The following is a 25,594-nucleotide window of genomic DNA, read 5'->3' as shown; positions in this document are numbered from 1 at the left end:
AATAAATAAAATCTTAAAATAAATAAATACATAAATAAATAAATAAAATCTTTAAAAAACAAAGGGAAAGATCAGATGGCCCATGAAAATAGCTTAGAGGAAATATATAGGATGAATGAATGGTAATAAAAGATAAATTCATATTGAGTAGAGAATTTCTGAAGGCAATAAAATACAGGGTATTTCAGCCTCTGTAATCTGAGTGGAACTGGAACTTAGGTTAGAAAGTTTATAATCCTTAATATAAGGTAATTGATCATTAAAATTTTGAGATGGAATTACTTGAAACATAGAATAGATCAAGAATGAGACCTTGGTGTAAATACTTACAGTAATAATAATACAAGAAGAATAGCCAGAAAGTGATTCAGAGAAAGTGCTATTGACATATGAAGGAATCTATAAAAGTATAGTGTCATAAAAAACAAAAGATAGATTATGACTCCTATAATGCTGTTTCCTACCTCTCTGCATAATCAAAATCATACCCATCCTTTAAGGACTGCTTAATTCCCATATCCATGGCAGTTAATTGCTTTTTAATCATTTTTTGGAATATGACCTATTTTCCATACAGCTATCTTTCCTCACCTACATTTGTAACTTCTGGAGAATGAGAATTAGGTGATAGACATCTCTGTATTTCCCCACAGTACCTAGCACAGCGCTAAGCATATATCTCCATCTGCATATCTGTTTATCTATCTGTATGTCTGTCTATCCATAGACCAATCTATTAAATAACTAATGACTTTAGAAATAATATGGGCATTTAGGGGTGCCTGGCTGGCTCAGTTGGTAGAGCATGTAACTTTTAATCTTAAGTTCGTCAGTTTGAGTCCCAAGTTGGGTGTAGAGATTACTTTTTTTTTTTTAAAGATTTCACTTATTTATTCATGAGAGACACAGAGAGAGAGAGAGAGAGGCAGAGACATAGGCAGAGGGAAAGCAGGGTTCATGCAGGGAGCCCGATGTGGGACTCAATCCCAGGTCTCCAGGATCAGGCCCTGGGCTGAAGGCAGCGCTAAACCGCTGAGCCACCCGGGCTGCCCGAGATTACTTTTTAAAAAAAGAAAAAAAAGAAATGATGCGGGTGTTTCCCAGGAATTCAGACTCCAGAATTTAAAATGACAGCCTATGAAGGGTGTTCTCTGTGGTACACAGATACTCCTACTAGAAGGCATCCTTCCGTAGCCAGAACATAAGAGCAGATCTGAAAGATTCTGAGACCGTGTTGGACTTAAGAGTCTAAATAGGGGTTTTCATAATTCCAGAAATCATCTCATGGAGATTTCTTTCTTATCCGTCAGCTTTTAAGTTTGCATGTTAACACTATCTTTTAGCCATTGTTCTCATCATTTAATAGTATCTGGTTATGAAATCTCACACACACACACCTGCTTCTCAATATTCACTCTAGTCCAGACTCCTTGATGGGTAATTATTAATCTCATTGCTACATGAAATAAAGTAGACTAAGGTAAATACACCTACACATGTATGTCAACTTCAAAGAATAAGTAATTGTTGGTTAGATGAGATGATGTGTAGAAAAGGAAGTAGATGAGTAGGTAGGTGGAGGTTTGGGAATGAGTGTTAGGTGATAGGTAGGTGACATGACAAGGGAAAGCTAGGGAATGAATAATGAGACACTGGTTAAACCAAAATGAATTCAATTATTTATATTAATGGCAGTACTTAGTATAGAGAATGAAAAAGACTAAGTTATCTTATGTTTCTTTCATTTTGATGTTGGAATATACCGTATTATCTTTTCAGCGAATTAACCTTTCCTATCATTTTTGCTAAGCTTATATTAAAATTAATGTACATTTTTATATTGCATAGTAGAGTAGATGGTCACAGTGTTGTGGTTTTATGTGTGTGTTGTTGTTTTTTTTTTTAGATTTTATTTATTTATTCATGAGAGACAGAGAGGCAGAGACACAGGCAGATGGAGAAGCAGGCTGCTCCAGGGAGCCTGATGTGGGACTTGATCCCCAAACTGGGATCACGCCCTGAGCCAAAGGCAGACACTCAACCATCCAGGCATCCTGTGTTGTGGTTTTTTTAAGATTGAGAAATCTGAAAGAGAGAAAGAAAGAAAGAAAGAAAGAAAGAAAGAAAAAAAAAAAAAAAAAAAAAGAAAAAAAAAAAGAAAGAAAGAAAGAAAGAAAGAAAGAAAGAAAGAAAGAAAGAAAGAAGACGAAGGAAGGAAGCGGAAGGCCAGGAAGGAAAGGATGCGCCCGCTCCAGTACCTCCTCCCACTCCCGCCTCCAGACACACGCCCCTCCCTCCCCACTCCTCCCGGCCTCCCTTCCTTCCTTCCTCCCCTCCTTCCACGCCGTCCTTCCTTCCTTCTTCCCCTTCCTTCCTTCCGTCCTTCCTCCGCCCCTTTTTCTCCCTCTTCAGGTGCCCCTTCGAGGTGACAAGACAGGGGAGAGAGCTAGAGAGACTTAAGCAGAGAGCAGAGTCCATGCTGAGTGTGGAGCCTGAGGCAGGGCTGGATCTCATAACTCTGAGATCATGACCTGAGCTGAAACCAAGAGTTGGACGCTTAGCCAGTTGTACCACTCAAGCACCCCAGTCACTGGTTTAAATGACTGGCAAAAGATAAATAAATCTGATAATTCCCATATATACGATTGAGATTAAATGCTATAATTAAATTTATTTTTCTGTGTAGTTGATTCCTAATTATCCATAGGCAGGTTGTTCATATTCTAGAATTTTGTGGATAACCTTAATATTTCACTTAAATAAATAAACATAAGAACTCAGCATAGTAATTTTTTCTATGGAAAATATATTTTTGAGTCTTATTTGTTAGACCCAAAGATTTAGGTTTTATTTTAGAAAATACCCAATTCATATTTTTAAATAATGATTTGTTTTTATTTTTAAATTACTTTGATATCATTCATTAAACTGTATCATACTTTGCTTTTTTTCCATTTGCCATATTCATTTTAAATAGATACTTATGAAGTCATTTGAGAGGTTTAAGATCTCAAAATTACCTGGCAAATTATATTTGGAAAAATCTTTCACTTACTTTAGGACAAGAATTATGATGCAGAATAGTAATTATTAGTTAGAATAACAAGTTCATTCTGAAATATTTTCATTTGCAAACAGTGTAATTTTACCAAAATATACAAATCAAATTTAAAACTATTTGTCCTGAATGTGAAATATCTTTTAATAGAAAAGAATTAAATACTTTTACCCACTTAACATAAAAGATTTTTTAAATATTTAAAATGCATTTTTTCATTCTTAAATTTTCTTGTTTGCTTTATTCAAACTGGAAACAAAAGACATGCTTTCTTTTATCATTTTATTTTATTTTTTTTTTAATTTTTATTTATTTATGATAGTCACAGAGAGAGAGGCAGAGACACAGGCAAAGGGAGAAGCAGGCTCCATGCACCAGGAGCCTGATGTGGGATTCGATCCCGGGTCTCCAGGATCGCGCCCTGGGCCAAAGGCAGGCGCCAAACCGCTGCGCCACCCAGGGATCCCTCTTTTATCATTTTATTTTATTTTATTTTATTTTATTTTTTAATTTTTTTTTATTTATGATAGTCACACACAGAGAGAGAGAGGCAGAGACATAGGCAGAGGGAGAAGCAGGCTCCATGCACTGGGAGCCTGACGTGGGATTCGATCCCGGGTCTCCAGGATCGCGCCCTGGGCCAAAGGCAGGCGCCAAACCGCTGCGCCACCCAGGGATCCCCTCTTTTATCATTTTAAAAGGACTTCTGGGGCACCCTGCTGGCTTACTTGGTGGAGCATGCAACTCTTGGTCTCAGGGTGGGAAGTTCAAGTCTCACACTGGATGTAGAGCTTACTTAAAAATAAAATCTTAAAAAAAATAAAAAATAGGGGTGCCTAAGTGGCTCCAGCGATTGGGCTTCCAACTTCTGATTTTGGCTCAAGTCATTATCTCCGGTTGGTGGGATCAACCCCATGGGGGCTCTGCACTCAGTGGAGAGTCTGCTTCTCTCCCTCTGCACCCCCTCCCACTCATGTGCTCTCTCATTCTTTCTCTCTAAAATGAATGGATAAATCTTTTAATAAAAATAAATAGAAATAAAAGAACTCAACTTCTTGAGAAAATATTTATTTATTTGAGAGAGAGAGATTCATGAGCTGGGAGGAAGGGCAGAGGGAGATGGCGAAGCAGACTCTCTGCTGAGCAGGGAGCCTATAACCTAATGGCTGCATCCCAATACCTCAGGATCATGACCTGAGCTGAAGGCGGATGCCTACCCCACTGAGCCACCCAGGCACCCCAGGACTCCTCAATCTAAACTCTTGTGATCTGACAAAAACATTATTTGACAAGCACTTCTATAAAACTAGATCACCTCAGTAGTGTCTGAATAAGTCTTTAAAATCTTTAAATTGGGAGACCTGGGAGGCTCAGCGGTTGAGTGTCTGCCTTTGGCTCAGGGTGTGATCCTGGGGTCGGAGATCAGGCCCACATCAGGCTTCCTGTGTGGAGCCTACTCCTCCCTCAGCCTGTATCCCTGCCTCTCTTTCTCTGTCTCTCATGAATAAATAAATAAAACATTTTTAAAAATTGATCTAGATCTTAATAAATAAATAATAAAATCTTAAATTTTATAAATGATTCATATTGAGTCATGATTGTAATTATTGTGAAAACATGATGAATGATTTTTGACAGCCAATAGGTCTTCAGCTCCTAATGATTCATTCTTTTGATGAATTTTTTAAAAAGTATTTGTTTAGAGAACAAGTATACATGTGAGCAGGGGGGCGGGGTGGGGGAAGGGGCAGAGGGGGAGGGAGAGAGAGAGAGAGAGAGAGAGAGAATCCAGCATGGAGCCCCACAAAGGGCTGATCTCACAACCCTGAAATGATGACCTGAGCCTAAACCAAAAGTCAGATGCTTAACCACCTGTGCCACCCAGGTATCCCTGATGACTATTTTAAAAAGGAATGACCTGCTTTTTAATTTTAAAAAATCCTTTTTAATTTTAGAAATAAGATATATATGTTAGTCAAAGGTATAAATTAGATTCAGTTACATTTTCTTTGAGCTTGATTATCCTAAATTAAATACTTTTTTACAAAGAGGTGTATACAAATGTATGTTTTCTTATCTTTGATGCTCCCACTGTTGCGTTTCAAGATAAGCACAATGATGGAGAGAAGACTGCCTGCCTGCAATAAGCATTGCAGCCCAGTTCACATACATTCTACTTCTCAAAGGCTGAGTCTTGGGCTACACCTAGAGAATTTGCAGAACACCTGGGTGCCTCAGCGGTTGGGCGTCTGCCTTCGGCTCAGGGTGTGATCCCGGTCTGGGGATCGAGTCCCTACCGCATCAGGCTCCCTGTGAGGAGCCTGCTTCTCCCTCTGCCTATGTCTCTGCTCTCTCTCTGTGTTTCTCATGAATAAATAAATAAAAGATCTTAAAAAAAAGAATTTGCTTTATCTGGAATATAGGGTACAAATGTTTTGAGGATGTTACTAGAATACTTAAGTAGATGTAGCTTCTATGAAATAGCATCTTCACAGCCTCAAGCCCTAATGAAAAATAATTAAGACATTTACAGGTAGGTAGTTGGTTAGCTGTTAACTGGACTATCTAGAAAGAAGCTGTCAGCACATACTGTCATCATTGCTTGCTAATTCATTCACTTTTTTTTTTTTAGAAATACACTAATTTCTCCTCTAATTTCATATGCTCCCTCTTTCAACCCTAGTCTTTCACTAAAATTTGAGTATGTTGTACTACTGATTATAACCAGCCTTATAGACTTCCAGGGACAATGCTGTATTTCTTCTAATATTGTTCTCCTCTGCCAGAACCCACCCCACAACCCAAAATTCATTTGAATGAGCAAAGTATCCATACTTCACACATAGCTGTTTATCAGCCAACTCTGTTTATTTATTTTTTTTTTTTCAGCCAACTCTGTTTAATCTTAGCTTCTGTCCCTTTGCAAGGAATAAGACCTTAATTCTGAATTGGATGAGATGGGTTTCTCCCTTTCTGGTCAACCATGTGAATAAATCTACTTTCTGAAATTACTGTAAATCATAAGTTGGTAGTAACTTGTTGGTTTCCTAATCATTTTACTTAATGAGGCATTTTCATGACAATTCTTAGTTTTATTGTCTCGTGTGTTGTGTTACCTGCTTCAAAATAAACTCTTGTATGTTAGGTACACTCCCTGCAGTTACAGAGGAATGGAAGAGAGACTACCTCATGGCAGCATGTCACGACTGACGGATCACTCCAGGCACAGTAGTTCTCATCGGCTCAATGAACAGTCACGACATAGCAGCATCAGAGACCTCAGTAGTAATCCCATGACTCACATCACACATGGTACTAGCATGAATCGAGTTATTGAAGAAGATGGAACCAGTGCTTAACTTGTCTGAAGGTGGAAAACCTGTGCTGTTTAAAAAGCAGATTTTATTCTTTGCCTTTGCATGACTGATTGCTGTAACTCACTGTTATCATGCTTTCAGTCAGGTACAGATTATGTCCACTGGAAAAATAAATTTATGCTTTTTATATTGCATCAAATTTGGAACATCAAGGCATCAAAAATGCTAATAATTATATCATCACATAAATAATTCTTATTTCTAGGTTGTGAAAAGATAATTATTTGTCTGGTAAGCATTTTTATAAACCCACTTATCTTTATATTTAGAAAAACCCTAAACATGTGGTGACTGCTTTGTAGTGAACTTTCATATGATATCAACTAGCTGTGAGATAACATTCTGGTAGTTGTATCAAAAAAACAAAATTTCAGAATTAAGGAAATTTTCTATGCAAGGTTTATTTCTCAGATGAATAGTTGGACTTTGTAGTTTTCTTTCTACTAAGTTGAAAAAGAACTATGTTTTTAAACTGTAGGAGAATTTGATAAATCAGCAAGGGTATTTTAGCTAATAAGATATAAGATCAACAGAAGAATCTGAATAGTCCATTGAAGGCTCTTCAAAAAAATCCTATCAAAATAATCTTCATCCAGAGACATACAGGATTAGGATTAGCAGTGGAATAAAAGCAGAGATGGACATTTTTTTTCTCTATAATTGTGCTGTCTTTACTACTTTTGTAAATATTACTTTTACTGGCTGTGTTTTTATAACTTAACCATATGCATGGTGGAAGAAGTTTAATTTGTAGCCATCTTTTCCCATGTAGTAGTATTAATTCTCAGAGAACACCATGTTCAGATCTGTTCCATGGAGGCATGTAATTAGATTAGCATCATACATTATAAGCTTTTTTGTGGGAACTACAATTACAAATGGCAAAATGTTTTCTCTATATTCATTGTTTGTATTTTTCTACAGTGAGATGTGATCTTGCCAAAGCCGCCAGATCTTGGTACCCAGGCCCCTCCTATTAGTGACTTGATTGTTTGTATTCGCATTTCCCAGTAGCCATGAGGCTATAGCTTTTTGCCCCACATTCTTGTTTCAGATTCTAGATCTTTTTTTTTTTACAGTTGAAATATATATAACCTAAGTCCAAAGTGGTGATTAATTTGAGATATTTGAAAAATCATTGTAACTAAATGAAGCATGATTAGTCTTGCTGTAAAGTATCTTTTAGTCTTACCAATATCAATTCAAAAATGTTTGACATTTTCTCATGTAATCTTTAAATAATTTACAGTAAAAACTATCAACTTTATTAGGCATGAAATTGATCATAAGGGAAAGAAAAATTATGGAAAATGCTGGATGTGTTTTATAGAATAGCATATTTAAATAAGTGGTCCTCAGTCCTGCCTACAGATAAGAATTACTTGGGGAACCTCTAATGTTCAACACCTTCCTCTCATTCAGAGGAGATTTGTTTTTTTTTTTTCTTTTTAAAGCTTTCTAGGTGGTTCTAATCTGTAATCAAGATGCAGGCTGTTTCAAACTAACTTGCCCCCTGATAATGAGCTGATGGCATCATATTATATCACATAAATATCTAGCTGGACTCAATGTTGTGCTTTTATATCATTACCTGATATGGCAATTGTTCTTCACTTTATTGTCCATTATAAAATGTGGAATTTAGGGCACCACTCTTAAAGATTCTTACTCAGTAAGTCAAAGATGGTAGGACTTTTAAAGTATGTAGTTGTAAGAATACTACAGGTGATTCTTAATGCAGGTAATACAAGAATCACACTTTGAAAAATATTCTAGACTCTAGAGAGGCCTGGCTTTCCCATATGCCAATTTTTGACCTTTATAAAGTAAACTTCTCTGAGCCTCAGTTCCCTTGTTTATAAATGAAGATAGAAGATAAGTACCTACCTCACAAAGTTGTTGAATGGGAGTCAAATGAAAAATCATATGAAAGCTCTTTGAAAACTGTAAAGCATTGTGAAATATAAGGGATTAAGATTATTAAGGATTTAAGAGATTTGTTTGAAGGCTACTATAGTACATTCCTTGACATGTGTTTAATTCATGTGTACTTTTTTCTTTTCTTTTGAAAAATACTAAGAAATTGGGTGTTGCAAAGTTTTCTGATGATTTGTATATCATATTTTTCAAAGTACATATATCTTATGTTTATGATTAACTCTTTATAGAACATATTTGAACAGTTAGCCCCAAAGTATTTTTCTTTTTCCTCTGTCTTCATTGTCTTTGTCCTTGGAACTAACTGGAGTTAGTACTGGATAAGCAGGGTCTGAATTCCCTCATAACTGACAATTAGTAAGTAAACCTTTCCTCTGAAGGCCAAACTTACAACTCATTTATATAATAACTCAGTAATTCATAGGCTTTTTTCTGAGAATCTCTCCTGAGAACAGCATGAGAGGAACAAAACAAACATTCAGAAACAAAAATAAGAAGTTAAAATAGAAGGTACCAGTTTGAGCTCAAAGATGCTGTCATCCGTTACCATCTGCATTATATTATCAATTGCCAAAATGTTAATTGATTTTCTTGTACAAGTAGGCCAAGTGTAGACAGTTATGTGCACATCCCTGTGAAAATCTTAACTTTGTGCTGTTTTTTATATATTCATTACAAGTTCTTTATTAAACTCGCTGTTGTAATATATATAAATGCTATGTTGACCTTTCAGTTACTCTCAGTATCTTAATTTTGCTCCACAAAATTTACTTAATATCATCAATGAATTGTTTTAAATAACAATATGTAGTTTGGGTCACATTATTTATCAAACTGATGTTTAAATTAATTTTTTTAAAGAAACTGTTATCTATGTCAAACCAGTAATTGCAAAGTCTCAGTTCTCTTAAACCAACTTGAACAAGTTGAGACAGCTTTCTTACCATATGTTTAACTTTAATTTGTGTTTTGATTGGCATGTGATAATGTTTAGTATTTGTTCAGCTGACAACTGAGAAAATAATAGTTGTCTCTAAAATGTTAATATATAATCAAGAGGCTTTCAAAAAGTACTTCGATTTCACCAATACTGTTTAATTTACTTTATTCAATAATCAAAGCAAAGGGTAATATAAACTCAAAACAATAATTGGTTTCAAGGAACAATTGATTAGTAACAGCTAGCACAGAGCTTAGTACATTGTAGGTCTTTCAATAAATATATTTTTTTCAATAAATATTTATATATGAACTACTCATGTCATAAAACTCCCTCTTTAGCCTTAATAGTGAGAATCTCACCTAAAACGAATTTGAAGGATGTAAATGTAAATTGAGTGAAATAATGTCTCTATCAGAATAACATGTGGCAAGTAATAAATATGTAACTTGCACAAGAAATATATACACAAACTTGTACCAATACTTTATATTAACTTAAAAGGTGAAGAGCAATTCTTAGAAGTATTTACGTGCTTGTTGAGTGAAGTTAGATCTTTGTATACTAGTTGGGTAAGTGAATATTCAAACAAACCTGTATTAAGAATGATTTTCTTTTTCTGCTTCTTAGAGCAGATATGTGAAAATTCTAAGAATCTCTTTAAATTAGAAAAATATACTACATTTTGTCCTACTTCATTAGTTTATTTGTGATAAGAGCTGGGTATAACAAATTGTAACTATCTTGCTTGAGGCTATATCCCTGTGATATAAAAGGAACTACTTAAAAAATTTTTTAGTGGATCATTGACCAGAGCTTAGAAAACAATAACATACCAAAATTTCATTATGATAATATTTATACTGCTTTTGACATGCCAAAGATACATTTATGTATTATCACTTGGATGACTTACATCAAGTGCAGTGAAATTCTGTTAGGCTTGGAATTCAACGACCCATAATTATGATGTGAGGACAAGTCATTTAGTCTCTATTTATTCAGTATAGAATGAGGATAAGGTAATTTTTGGTCCCAAAACCTATCTCACTGGACTTTGGTCATAAGGATCAAATGAGACAACATGTATTATTGTGCTCTGTATCCTGTAAATTGCTCTATGGATATTATTAGTTTTTTTTTTTGTTTTGTTTTGTTTTTTTTTTTTGTTTTTTTTTTTTTTTTTTTTTTTTGATATTATTAGTTTTTGTTAGAATTTGGAGGTTATAGAAAACAAAGTTATGGTCTTTAGTAGTATTTAGCAACAACAACAAAATAGGCCATTAGACCAGTATTTATTTGGTATAATCTTTAAATCAACAATCCAATTAACCTTTTAAAAAGAGTAGCTATGCCCTTAAACTGTGTTAGCTCTTTAATATATGTATACCAGAGTATACTCTCAAATATTATACAGTTAAATTTGTAGTTCACTCTCAACAGAAATTTGGGGATCTCCATTATATTTTTCTTTTGACATGGAATTATATAAAAACATTAGCTTGATTTCATTGAAACATAAGAAAAATATAGAGGAGGGATGCCTGGGTGGCTCAGTGATTGAGCATCTGTCTTTGGCTCAGGGCATGATCCCAGGGTCCTGGAATTGAGTCCCACATCAGGCTCCCTGGGAGGAACCTGCTTCTCCCTCTGCCTGTGTCTCTACCTCTCTCTCTGTGTCTCTTACGAATAAATAATAAATAAAATTGTTAAAAAAATAAAGACATAAAAATATAAAGGAGTATAGGCCCTATAACTTTTTTTTCTTTGAGAACTTTCATGTGCTTAATTCTGATAAAGAAAAAGTTTTAAAAAGGTAGTAACTGTAGCTTGATATTAATCATGGCAGACCTTTAGATTTTAAGCTGTAACATTATCTTAATTGTATGTTTGTATATATAATTTTTAACCTACATAAAATAAGGAGTTCTCCATTCTTTTCCACACATCAACACACAAAAAAGTATTTTATGGAACCTAGATTTACAAAGGAATTAATGACTCTTTTAAACTTCTTTTATGCCATTTTACAACTGATTAAAATAAGAAGAAGTGTTTACATTCAATTCATGTTTCCCAGTAGCCACCTTTATACATTATTATGTCATTTCTATTTTATATGAAAATAATTACATTGACCTCTCTTCATAATTTACTTCTCTTCCTTCTTTGTTCCAGTGATACGAGAGGGAAAGGAATAGGAGGACTAAGCAACCCTTATCCTTCATTTAATTGTTTGAAGTCTTCTGGGATTTTTTCTAATTTAATTTTAATCCTATACTTCTTTAATAGTCAAATTGATATAGGATTATAGTTTTCTCCCAGGATCCAAAATCTTCTAGGAAAGAAAATGTTATACTCTACCTAAAATCAGCCATTTCTTAAACATTCCTATTTGGTTGATTTGCAGAGATTTAATATAATAAGTTAATGAGCATGGTTTCTATTCTGTGATCTCTAATTAGAAAATAAAATTTTTTTGCCATAAAGATAAAAGAAAGTAAAGCATCACTTATATTTTAGTCAAATCCCATACCAATACATTACTTCCTACAAAAGAGAGTAGTTCAGTCTATTTAAATGCATTAAAGAATAGTTCCCTTCAGATTTTTTTTTTAATAATCATTTATCTCAAGAAATCTATTGTGTCCTTTCTTGGAGATTTTCATTGGTACGCTAGCATTGCTCTTAATTTATTCTAATTTTATTGGCTACTGTCACCAGTTTTTCCTGATAAATAAGTTTTTACTTTGTAATAATTCAGAATTTGAAGATCCAGTGTTCCATTATTTTGATGATTACCATTTACTAGTAACTTCAGTATTTATAAGACAGTGATATTTCTAAGCTTGTTATTTTGTCATATTTCCTGATGATAGGTGAACTACTTTATTATTATTGTTTTTGCTGTAGCAGCCCTCGGGTTTTTGTTATATAAGTCAGTTTGTTTATATTGCTAACTTGCAAATATTACTTTAATTGTGTTGTGCTTATTGGCTTAAAAGAAAAAGCTTTAGAGCTTCATAATTTCTGTTTTCTGAATTGGCAGATTTCTTTCCCTAATGCTTAGTAAAAATGCATTATGTTATTTTTTAAGTACCACAGAATTTTGTATCAGGAAGCCTGATTTCTAGTATTGCCTCTGTTTTCAAAGAGCTTTGTAACTTTAAAGTTTTACCTTTTAGGACCTCAGGTTTTCTGATCTGAAAATGAAAAAAACAAGGGTATTAGATTAGGTAGTGTCTCAAATTCCACTTGCCTGTAATTTGGTTGTCCCTTGACCATTTTGTAATCACTATTTAGGCCTACTTTTATTCTTGTTATTCTTCCCATGAACTATATTTACTAGGTCAGCCTGTACTGTTAATGCAATCTATACTTAAATTGTAGGATTCAGATATGTTAACTTTGTTTTCCAGTTATGATTTTGAGTAATTTTAAGGAGGAAATTATATTACAGATAATAAAAGTTTAAGGAAATGAAAATGAAAGAAAGGTTACAAATAATTGACATGACCTTTTTTTCCCCATAGGAAGAGTCTCCTAAAGCACCAACATAAGCACCTTAAAACTGACATACAGGAGAAAAATGATATAAAATTCTGTGGTCTCTGTTCTCTTAAATACAAATATAGCTAGGTAGCCAAATTTTAAACAAAAAATATTCACAATAAAATTAGCAAACAAAGCAGTGATAGTGTTGGCCCGTATAGCTAATTAAAAAGCTTTTAAGTTTTACCTACATTAAAATAATTATAAAATGTAAAAATAATTTCAGAGGAGTAGATTGAAATTTTTCTATTCAATAATTATTCTTAAAATGTTCTTAGATTCATTGAATAAGTATAGTTGCCAGATTGCCATAAGCAGTTCCCGCTTTAATATATTAGAGATAAATGTGTTTCTTTTTTTTCTGGTTACACAGAAGATGTTTTCATAAAACCTTCTTGACTATCTAATAAAATCTAGAGATTCCATTAGTACAATCTCTCAGCAGAGTTCTCTTGTAGATTTGTGTTCTCTGAGAACTAGGCCAAAGAGGTTCCTGTTACTTTTAAAGATGATTGCCTTTCTCTAATTGTCTGCATTAGTTCATATCAATTTGTTGAACACATTGACCTGTAGGTTTATAATCTAGGTATTGGGTTCAGTGTCTGATGGGTTGAGAAGAATAATGGAAAGTTGATGTAGGAAGATGTACTGGTTTCTGGTGTGATTTCTTTGGTTATACTTGATTCCTGTCTTTGGTCAGTTCACTGTATCAGGCAACTTTCCTGGCTTCCAGAAATTAAATTAGATGATCAGCTTCTCTCATTCAGGCATAGCTATGTTACAATATTATTTTGATTGCTTGTAAAGAAGAAACAAACCTTTATTTTCAGTTCTTTGGCTCTGCATGTTTCGTTATTACATTTATTAAACTTGAATCTGAGGTCCAGACATTTCATTGAAGATTTTCTGGGTTTTGATAATGGGATAATTTGTAAGATAAAGCAGATAATCCTAGTGTGATTTAATTTGTATTTATCCATTGACCATTTTTCTATTTCTCTGACTACTACTCCCCTCCTCAGTTTTGAAAACAACACTTATAGTTGTCTTCCTTTACTCCCTTACCCTGCCTCAGATCATTTTTCCCTACACTACTCTTGTCAGCAGAAATAGGAAATAATTCTGTATTTCTAAAATAAAATCAACACAGAAGTTCTTTACATTGAACTGAGGTGAATATGTACTTGAAGATACTGTATTTTCTTTATATGTGAATTTAAAATTATTTTTTTAATCATAAAAAGGAGTCTCACTTGAAAATATTAGTCTGGAAGTCCTCGTCATCAGGTGCTATTTCTACCTTTGCTGTGAGTTATCAGAGTAAATCTGAATTCTTTATCATTTATCTTTTTTAAAAAATCAGCTTCTCTAGAATTATTCCATTTCACATGTCTTCAGCACCAACTTCAACTTTTCTGCTTTTGTTTTCAAATGCCAAATTTTATTTTTGAGAGTTATATTTTTTCATTGAAGTTTCAAAGTATTGCATATGTGAAGGAGTTGACTGCAGTTTAAACATTTACTTTGGTATTATAAAGATACTACCACCACTATTGCTTTTCCCCAGCCCCAAAAAGAAAAGTTCATTTGACACTCAAAAGTTATTAAATTGTCTTATTTTTATTTGAAAGAGCTATGGAAACTGTTTCTTCTAATTTAAAAATCGTTTAATTTAGAAAATACTGACTTGCTGTATTTTAAGCTGATATTGAATTTAGGGGATTGCTTATATAAATATATGTTACAATTAATAATAGTTATGAGTTGTTTTACTTTCTGTATATGTGATACCTGAAGCTTACATTTATTTAATGTGAGCTTTTGTGTATGTCTGTGAGCCTTTGTTTTGTCTTAGTGTATATTAGGTTATTGTGGTCATCTCAGCAGATAATCCTTTGTAGATGGCCTGATTCTCAGAAAGAATAAAGAGATTATACTGTATCATCATAATTGGATAGTATTATTCTGAACTCTGCGAAATTGCCAGTTTTGCCAAAAATGGTGTTTCCAATTTCATAATACATATTCAAGAAACAAGCAGAAAAAATATCTTTTAGAACAAATATATTGACTCCTTATTCCAACTCTTCTTATCAACCTACCAGTGGCTTTATGAAGGAGATTCAAACCATAGATAACCACAGGTCTATCAGGAAAATTCTCCATTTTGTAGTTAAATTGCTTAGTTTTAAGAATATTTAAACAAAATAATCTTTGTAATTGAACAAATACCTTTTGGGAATACGTAAGTTACATTAAAACTTTAATAACCTAGGATATCATCATATATCAGATGATTAGTCTATAAATATTTAGAGGCAAAATAAGTATCCACACATACACACAATTTGTAGTATAGACTCAAATTTTGTGAGCCATAGAATTTTACCTTCTTGGTAGGCATTCTAAAATAATGAATACTACAATGTTACAGAGTCAACAGATTTGCCTTACAATGCCATGTAAAGATTTTCTTTGTACCTATGTTTCAGGTTCTAAGAATAACAGTATATGAGTTTAAAAATGCATGTAAAAAATATGAAGCTCCTACACAGAAAATCCAGAATTTTAGAAGAGCTATTATCTAAGAGATTGTAAATTGGATTGTTCTAAGCTCACATATCTTTCCTCATATAAATAATACTGTTATGAATAATGAGGGCAACAGATTAGACAACAAGACTGACCTAGAGCACTTCATATTAATTAGGTGTCTCAATTTAGGTATACTTTTATGGTGGAGAGACTTGACTTGGGTCTTTCAATAATTACTTGGTACACTTCTTTCTAGGTGATACCCTGAACCTTGTGCCATCTGGCCTATTCCTCAAATGCTACATTCCTCAAGACCTTCCTACCTGCCTTCTCTCCCCAGTCTTCCTTATCAATACTCCTGAAGTATAATCTATCTTCAAGTGTTAAGAAGATAGAAATTTTCTTTAATTCACATTCAAGTGTTAGTGACTATCCCCCTTTTATCCTTCTTAAATATAAATCTGCATTAAAGACAAACACAATGCTATTAGCACAAATTACTATCAATTAGAATATTAAGCTTTAAAATGAAAATGGAAATAATTAGTGTTGGTGGGACTCCTGAGGTGAGAAATACCATTAAGTAACCTAATTTGGGAATCTCTTTCTCTTTCACTGAACCTATGTGATGTCTGAAAGTGCTGTATATTTTGAGTGACCTTGAAGAGGGAGCTAGTCATTTGTATCTATTGGTCATTGAAGTCAGGGCCTTGCTGATCCTCTGTTTTTCAGTTCAAGAAATATGTCAGGAGCATTTTAGATATCGGTCACAAACACTCTTTTAAGACTTTGTATTTCAGTCTCAGTTTTCCTGCTGTCCAGCTAAGCCTAACTATCTTCCATCTCTGCTCATTTGGTATAGAACTATCTTTCCTCAGTTTATGTTATCAACATGACCACCACCTTCTCCTCTTTTCAAGAGATACAAAGGTAGAAACGATATTGCTTTTTTCATTATTTAAAAAAAAAACTATTATTCTTAAACACCTAGCACTTGGCAATTTAGTTTTCAAACCGTATTTTGAATTAAATTTAGAAGGTGATTCTACAATTCTAAAATCTTAATCTTGCTTTTATCATATAAGCATCTAGTTAGAAAGTGTTTATGCTAAAGACTTGTATTTTGTGGCATTAGTTCTTCATGTTTCTTTTTTATGTGTTTAAAATTGTTCATTCATTTCCGAGTGAGTGGGAAAGTTACTGTTGTTGAGATATGTATAGGGCAAGTGCACTTGATTAGAGCATGAACTGTACTTTTACATTAGCTGGATGTGCTTTGCACTCTGCTCTTGTAGATTTATTTTGTTTACAGTAGACTGATGTCAGTTTTTGTAAATGTTTTTACTTAGCACTTTAACTGTGAGTGTATAAACTGATTTTAAATGTAGTGGTTGTATATTTTGGTTATAAATTGGAAATTTTTAATAAAACTAAATAATTTGTTCTCTATTTTGTCATTAGTACCTGATTGCATGTAATTTTCTTACATCATCTCCTAGACTACTTAACATATTATACTGCTATTTTTTAACTAGGTTTCATATTTTATATCCTAATATTACTAACATTTTTCATTTATAATAACATATATTGGTACTGTAGATATACAATAATTCTTTCACAGGATTATTTTCTAGACATTTGAGAAAAGGTATTCTGTTTCCTCCAAATCTTTTCCATAGGCAAAACATGTCCAATTATCAGGGCTCATGGGGGTCTCAGGCACTTGAGCGTCTGCCTTCAGCTTAGGTCATGATCTCAGGGTCAGATCAAGCTCTGCTTTGGGATCCGTGCTCAGCAGGGAGTCTACTTTACCTTCTCCCTTTGCCCTTCCCCCAACTCATCCTGGTACACACTCTCTCAAATAAATAAAATTTTTAAAAAAACAAAACATGTCCAATTTTTCAGTTTGTGTCCTATTTTCCAATTTTCCAGGACTTCCTGTCAGACCCTAGTTCTCTTCCAAAATACTCCAGTTGTCAGTATTCCTCTTAAAATTTCCATAGTGCTGAGCATGTATCTCCAGATTCTGTAAAACCAACATATCCAGGGATCCCTGGGTAGCTCAGCAGTTTAGAGCCTGCCTTTGGCCCAGGGCCTGATCCTGGAGACCAGGGATCAAGTCCCACATCAGGCTCCCTGCATGGAGCCTTTTTCTCCCTCTGCCTCTCTCTCTCTCTCTCTCTCTCTCTCTGTCTCTCAGGAATAAGTAAATAAAATCTTAAAAAAAAAAAAAGGCTTAAAAAAAGAAACCCCAACATATCCTGTATACTATTACTTCTGTTCACAGAAGTATGGGATAGGGATAACTCTTCTTCTTCTTCTTTTTTTTTTTTTTTTTGGTATATTTTTTTATTGGAGTTCAATTTGTCAACATATAGTATAACACCCAGTGCTCATCCTGTCAAGTGCCCCCCTCAGTGCCCATCACCCAGTCACCCCATCCCCCCACCTAACTCCCCTTCTACTACCCTTTGTTTGTTTCCCAGAGTTAGGAGGCTCTCATGGTTTGTCACCCTCTCTACTATTTCCCACTGATTTTCTCTCCTTTCCCCTTTAATCTCTTTCACTATTTTTTATATTCCCCGAATGAATGAAATCACATAATGTTTGTCCTTCTCCGATTGACTTACTTCACTCAGCATAATGCCCTTCAGTTCTATCCATGCTATAGGGTAACTCTTATTGATCTCCTGACAAATTATTTCTAAGGTGAACCAAACATTTAATAAAGATGGGAAAATACCCTAAATTATAGTTTTATGGCTGCTAAATTGGGAAATTTTTTTAGTGTTTTGTTTTATGTTGATAACTATACAAAATTTTAATCATTTACAGTTTGAGTACTCATCATAGTGTGTGCTGGGTTACATAGATACAGATGCATACACTCTTTTCATCTGTAAAATGAAACTGTTGGATTAAGCCATTGGTTTTTAGCCATGGGATCTTTTTGTCAAATAGTATATGTAGTCTCAGTACATAAAATAGAAAAAAAAAAACAGACTGCTGTTTAAAGAGAAAGTGCCTGAAATAATAACTATTTGACCTAGGCCTTTTATCTCTCTTTTCACTACAGCATCGTTGAATCACCTATATGGAACTCTTAAGAGTTCAAAGAACCCACTTTGTAAGTTGCATAATCATTCTACATCTTGACTGTGGTTGTGGTCACAACTTTATACATGTAATAGAATTGTATAGAACTATACACACACACACAAATGAGTGCTTATAAAACTGGTGAAATCTATATAAAATAGATGGATTTTATCTATGCCAATTTCTTGATTTTGATATTACAATATTAAGTTACAAAAAATGCTACCATTGGGGGAAACTGAATATAGGTATTATTTCTTAAAGCTGCATGTAAATCTATAATTATCTCAAAAAGTTTAACATTTTAAAAATAAGTGATCTGTGGGTACCTTCTAAAATTCTACTATTAATGCCCCATTTATCTTTTAGCTGTCTTTTTCTTTCTGTTAATCCTGAAGAACCTATTAGAATTTATTTTGAGCACACTCAGTGAACGAATGTCACTTACCCAGGAATCCTTCAATTCTTGATTGGCTCTTCTAATTTAATGTTCTCACATGAAACAAGACCCTACTAATGTGCTTCATGCATTTTATTGTTCCCATTCCTCTTCTTCCTCTAAGGTTTCTAGGAGCAATAGTCAGAAATCAAATTGCTCAGTATCCCATGCTTTGAATGTGGTGAACAGAATAATGGTCCCCAAAGAAACCGTGAATGTATTATTTTCGTGGCAAAAGGGACTTTGCAGATGTATTTAAGGTTATAGACCTTGAGATGGAGAGATTATCCTGGATTATTCATGGGGGCCCAATCTAATTACATGAGTTCTTAGAAGCAGAGAACTCTTCCCAGCTGTGGTCAGGGAGGTGACAAGGGATGAAGGGTAAGAGCAATGCAAATGAAAAGGACTTAACTCCCCATTGCTGGTTTTATTAAAGATGGAAGAAGGAGGCCATGAGTGAGGAAATGTGAGTGGCCTCTCGAAGTTGGGAATGGCTTTGAGCTGACAGCCAACAAGAAAACATAGATCTCAGTCCTACAGTAGCATGGGACTAAATTCTGCCAACAACTAGAATGAGCAAGAAAATTAATATTCCTGTAAAGTCTCAAGAAACTACTGACATCTTCATTTTAGCCCTATGAGACCTATGTCAGACTTCTGACCTACAGAGATAATAAATTTGTGTTGCTTAAGCCCCAAATTAGGGTAATTTGTTACAGCAGGATTGAAGAACTAATAAACTGAGCCTCATATCCCCACATCTGCAGAGTGTAGGCAGTGAACAAATAAGTAATGGAAAATGGCCCAAGGAGTCCATTAAGAATCAGAAGCATTTCAGGGAGCTGGCAAGTTGCCTGAAACAGACTGTTGGGGGTGGAGACAGATTGGAGGTTTTGAGTAATAAGAGCAATCAGTCCCTGGTGCCTTTCTTCCTAGTCTCTTTTCTTCTTCTTCATGTTTCTCACCATTTTCAGTTTTTCATTTATTCCCATTCCTGCTCCTACCCTCTACACAAAAGGAAACGAAATTAAGGCGTTCACAAATATTTGAAAATAACAAAAGCGTTTTTCTAAGATACTGATTAGTCACTCTCTTCTATTCTGCTGCTGAAGAATTATGCTGAGTGCTTTTCATTTATCTCTGTAGATAGCTCAAAACTAAAGACAGTAAGGGGCTAACAGAAAGCTCATCAACTTCAAATAATATTAGATGAGCTACTGTACAGTAATAAATATAATAGAAGCATTTAACATCACATGAGGTTAATCAATGAAGCATGTATATTTTTATTTTAAGAATTTTCTAACCAGATTTATTAGAAAGTATTTGTTGGAGGGGTGCCTAGGTGGCTGAATTTGTTAAGCATCAGGCTCTTGATTTTGGCTCAGGTCATGACCTCAGGATCGTGAGATCGAGTCTGCATCCAGATGGAGCCCAGCATCAGTATTGGGCTCTGCGCTTAGCAAGACGTCTGCTGGAGATTCTCTCTCTCTCTCTCTCTCTCTGCCCCTTCCCTCCCCTGACTCTCTCAAATAAATAAATCGTTTTTAAAAAATGATGTTTCATGTTTCTGGTAGCATTCAATAGCATTCATTCATTCATTCATTTATTCAGTAAATACTCATTTATTTACCTACTCCTTCCCAGGTAGTAAGATCCCAGGAATTCAAAGAAGAAAATGACACGATTATACTCTTGCAAAATTCACACTGCAGTTTTTAAACACCTGAGTAGTATAATACTGGTGTGTTCAAAGTGTTACGCAAATGTAGAAGTTACCTCTGCCATGAAGACTGTGCATACAGACAACTTGATGGAATATGAAAGAGTTAATTGATAGGTATTTATTGGTCACATAATTGCTAAGGTTATGGTAGGGAACAAAACACACAATTGTTCTGTTGCAGTTCTGTAACCAGAATGTAGAGTATAAAAGGACACAGACAATAAGAAATTAACAGATTAGGTAATAAGTGCTATAACTATCCTATAGGGAGGGGCTTAAAGGTCTTAGTAAAGATTACAAATTTTCAAAATGCAAAAAGATGCATTAAAGCATTTTAATTAAAGAATTAACATCACATAATTTTCCCTTAAGAAATTATTCTGGTAGTATATGAAAATGGATTATAAGGATTGAGAATGCACATAGGGAAACCAATAAAAAAAAGGAGTTTAGTTAGTATAGGTTAGAGATAATAATGACTTACCCACAGATGGTATTGTAGAGGTAGACAAAAAAGGGAAGACTTAGGATGTCTTTTAAAGATAGAGTTATTAGGACCAATATACTGGGGGCACCTGGGTGGCTCAGTTGGTTAAGTGGCTAACTCTTGATTTCAGCTCAGGGTTGTGAGCTCCAGCCCTGCATTGGGCTCTCGCTGGACGTGGAGCCTGCTTAAGGTTCTCTTTTCCCCCGCTGTTCCTCCTCCACACACACTCTCTCTTAAAAACAAAAACAGGGGATCTCTGGGTGGCTCAGTGGTTTGGTGCCTGCCTTTGCCCCAGGGCATGATCCTGGAGACCCGAGATTGAGTCCCATGTCGGGCTCCCTGCATGGAGCCTGCTTCTCCCTCTGCCTGTGTCTCTGCCTCTCTCTCTCTCTCTCTCTCTTTTTCTCTCCGTCTCTGTGTCTTTCATGAATGAATAAATAAATTTTAAAAATCTTTTCAAAAAATCTCTCTCTGTCTCTGTGTCTTTCATGAATGAATAAATTTTAAAAATCTTAAAAAAAAAAAGAACCACAATATACTAGGTGTTATAGATGAGGAAAAGAGAATGAATCAAAGATAATTCTTAGTTTTTTAGCCAGAGCAGCTAGGTGGATTATGGTGTCACTGAGGTGAAGACTGGAGGAAGAATAAATGTTAGAGGGATAAATCAAATGTTCTGTTTTGGACAGGTTAGGTTTAAGGTCACTATCAGTGATTCAAGTGAAGATGCCATGTAAGCAGTTAGATATGAGTCTGGAGTTTCCGTTGAGATTTTGGCCTGTGATAGAAATTTGAGACCCATCAAGATGTAGATGGATTTAAAGCCATCAGGCTATATGAGATCATCTTGGAGAAAAGTGGATAGAGAAGAGAAGTTGTGTAGGGGACAGAAAGTCAGAAAGGGAGACCAAGAAAGAGAGGCCAGTGTGGTAAGAAGAAAATCAAGGGAATATGTTAGGGAAGCCAAAGAGAAAAGTGTTCTAAAGGAGGATACAGTTCAACTTCAAGTAATGGATAAAAATCAAACAAGATGACTGAGGAAGACCATGTGATTTTACAACATGGAGGTTATTGAAAAGTGTGCGAGAAACCAGTATGGAGTGGATTGGAGAGTAAATGCATTTCCATCAGTTGGAAAACTTTGTACATACTTTGAATGACCCTCCCAATGAAAGCAGTCAAAATGCTGGATTATATAAAAAATCATACTAAAGGAAGTCCATTAGGCTGAAAGGAAATGACACCAGGTAGTTACTTAAGTACACAGGAAAAAAAAGGATAAATGGTAAAAATGTGGGTTAATATGTTTTTTAAGGTTCCCAAATCCATTTCCAATAGGGTTGGGAAATGGGGTGGGGAGGCTATTTTCCACATAAACCACCAGTAATTCTCAGTCATTAGCAGGATGTCCAAGAGTTCAACTCAATTCTGAAACGATCTACCCAGAGATAGCATCAGATTCCATGGGTTAAGGGTTCAGTCCTATAAAGCTACCCCCCAACCACACTGTTGTTACCTGTGCTTCTGACATACCAGCTACACATTAGAGGCTCCAATGACCTCCATCTTAGGTTTGATTAATTTGTCAGGGCAGCTCACAGAACTCAGGGGAACACTTTCTTGTGTTTACCAGTTTATTAAAGGATCTCATAAAGGATTACAAAATAACAGCCAGATGAAGAGATGCATAGGCCAACATCCCAAACACAGGGGTTTTCTGTCCTCATGGACACCAAGCTCAGCTTGGTGGCACATGAAAGTGTTTCGGTTCCAGAAACATAGAATCTCTCTGAAAAGGGCTAAAAATCTGTCATGTTGGATTTTTATGGAGGCTTTATTACAGTTTATTTCAAAACTTGTAAAGCCACAAGAAACAAGATTGTGTGGTACTGCTACAAAATAGGCAAAAGCAATAGAACAGAACTGAGAGTCTTAAAAAAAATCTTTAATTATGGTTGATCAGTCCTCAACAATGGTTCTAAGAAAATTCAAGAGAGGAAAAGATAGTTTTTTTCAACAAATATGTTGGGACAAGTAGATATCCACATGCAAAAAATAATGAACTTAAACCCTAACCTCGTGCTATACACAAATGTTTAGCTAAAATACAGCATTCACCAATATGTAAGAACAAAATTAAAAAGCTTCTTTTTTTAAATTTTTTTTTTTTATTTATGATAGGCACACAGTGAGAGAGAGAGAGAGGCAGAGACATAGGCAGAGGGAGAAGCAGGCTCCATGCACCAGGAGCCCGACATGGGATTCAATCCCGGGTCTCCAGGATTGCGCCCTGGGCCAAAGGCAGGCGCTAAACCGCTGCACCACCCAGGGATCCCCAAACTAAAAAGCTTCTTGAAAAAACATAGGTATAAGTCTTTATGACCTTAGGTTGGTCAAAGAGTTCTTAGCTATGACACTAGAAGCTCAATCCATAAAAATAAAATTGATAAATTGGCCTTGCCACAATTAAAAACTTTTGTGTTTCAAAAGACATCACTAAGTACATTAGAAGACAAACCACAGGGTGGGAGAAAATATTTGAAAATCATATAAAGGCCTTGTGTCAAGAACATAAAAAGAGCTCTCACGATTCAGTAATGAGAAACAGGCCAATTTTGTAAATGGCAAAACATTTAAATAGATATTTCCCCAAATATATATGCTTGGCTAATAAGCACATAAAAAAGTGCCTAATCTCATTAGTTATTAGGAAAATTCCATTTAAACTACAAATTAAATGCTACCCTAGCAAAAATGGCTATGCTCAAAAAGACAGATAATAGCAAGTGTTGATGAAGCTGTGGAGAAACTGGAAACTTCATCATATGTTGCTGGTGAGAACATAAAATGGTATACATACTTTAGAGAACAGTTGGGCAGTTCCTTAAAAAGCTAAACCCAGGGATGCCTGGGTGGCTCAGTGGTTGAGCATCTGCCTTCGGCTCAGGGTGTGATCCTGGAGTTCCAAGATCGAGTCCCACATCTGGCTCCCTGTACAGAGCCTGCTTCTCCTTCTGCCTGTGTCTCTGCCTCTCTCTCTCTCTGTCTCTCATGAATAAATAAATAAAAGCTTTAAAATAAAAAAGCTAAATATAAATTTATCATACAACCCAGCAATTCCACTCCTGGGTATTTGCCCATGAAAAATTAAAACATATGTCTACACAAAGACTTACATGTGTATGTTCATAGCAGCATTATTCATAATAGCCCCCAAAATGGAAACCATCCAAATGCCCATTAACTGGTGAACAGATCAACAAAATGTGGCAGAACCAATACAATGAGATTCTATTCAGAATAAAAAGGAACTATTGCTCTATATTATAATGTAAATGAACCTCAAAGACATTATGTTAAGTGAAAGCAGCAAAATACAAGAGGTTACATTTTGTATGATTCCCTTTACATGCAATGTCCAGAAATGACAAATCTATAGACACAGAAGATAGATCAGTGAAATAGGCATAAGAGATCTTGGCTATGATGAAAATGCTCTAAGATTGTATTGTGATGGTTGCGTAACTTTGTATAACTTTACTATAAATCATTGAATTACATACTAAACAGGTGACTTTTTGAGGTAAATGATACCTCAATAAAGCTAAGGAAAAAAAAAGATTGACTTTAATTGTGGAGCCAATACCTACAAAGTCATCACTGAAAACATGAGTCATTATTCAATAAAAATAAATTGATGGAAATTCCGGGGATGTAATGGACAGCATGGTGACTATAGTTAACAATACTGTACATTTTCAAGTTATTAAGAGAGTAAATCTTAAAAGTTCTCATCACAAGAAAAAAATTTGTAACTGCAGGAAGTGATGGATGTTGATCATTTCACTATATATATATATATATATATTCTTTTGTTCCTGATCATCGATTGCAGGGAATGTGTTAAGGGGGAGGGTTCCCCCCACACCAACCAATTCTCCTGATACCAGCTGGGTGTCCTACATTCAACTCAATTCCAACACTATCTATCCAGGGATAGCAGGGAAAGGTTCACCCAGACATTGCAACATTTGGAAGTTGGGAAGATAAGAGGAAACCAGCAAAAGGGACCAAAGAGTGGCCATAAAGGTGAGCAATGTGTTACTCTGGAAAACAAGGAAGGAAGTTTTTCCAGGTTAGTTGTATGCTCAGCTCTCCTGTCGAAAAGTGCTGCTAAGTCAATTAAGAAGAGGACTGAGAAAAAGCCATTGATTTAGCAACTGGAAGGCAGTTTCAGATAAATGCTTTTGGTGGAGGAATGAGGCAGAAAACCTATTTCAGGTGAGAGAAAGAGTGGAGATAAGAAGTCTGGGTATGTCCATGAGAGTAGATGGCCAAGGAGGAGCACCGGAATTGGTTACTGGACAGGAGATAACTGAGGCTTATTAATAGTTTGGAGTCTAACAGATAACAAAGAGTTGCAATTAAGATGTCCTT

General features: G+C 35.0%; 1 protein-coding gene across 8 annotated transcripts in view; it reads left to right on the top strand.

Moving 5' to 3' along the window:
- Window positions 1-20,440, top strand: part of FZD3 (frizzled class receptor 3) — a 107,219-nt gene extending 86,779 nt beyond the window's left edge. For 6 of the 8 annotated variants that reach the window (XM_038573710.1, XM_038573707.1, XM_038573708.1 and 3 more), the window contains one exon: window positions 6,204-9,177. In XM_038573710.1, the coding sequence (XP_038429638.1) occupies window positions 6,204-6,417 (214 nt within the window). In that variant the 3' untranslated portion in view covers window positions 6,418-9,177. Of the gene's footprint in view, window positions 1-5,164; window positions 5,318-6,203; window positions 9,178-18,479; window positions 18,531-20,332 lie in introns of those variants that run through there. The other 2 variants (XM_038573711.1, XM_038573714.1) reach the window with 2 other exon arrangements.
- Window positions 20,441-25,594: the final 5,154 nt, after the last annotated feature.

The sequence above is a fragment of the Canis lupus genome, chromosome 25, assembly GCF_011100685.1.
Source record: "Canis lupus familiaris isolate Mischka breed German Shepherd chromosome 25, alternate assembly UU_Cfam_GSD_1.0, whole genome shotgun sequence".
NCBI classification, from domain to species: domain Eukaryota; kingdom Metazoa; phylum Chordata; class Mammalia; order Carnivora; family Canidae; genus Canis; species Canis lupus.
The sequence above is the reverse complement of the archived record's forward strand: the minus strand, read 5'-3'. Positions and strand labels throughout refer to the sequence as shown.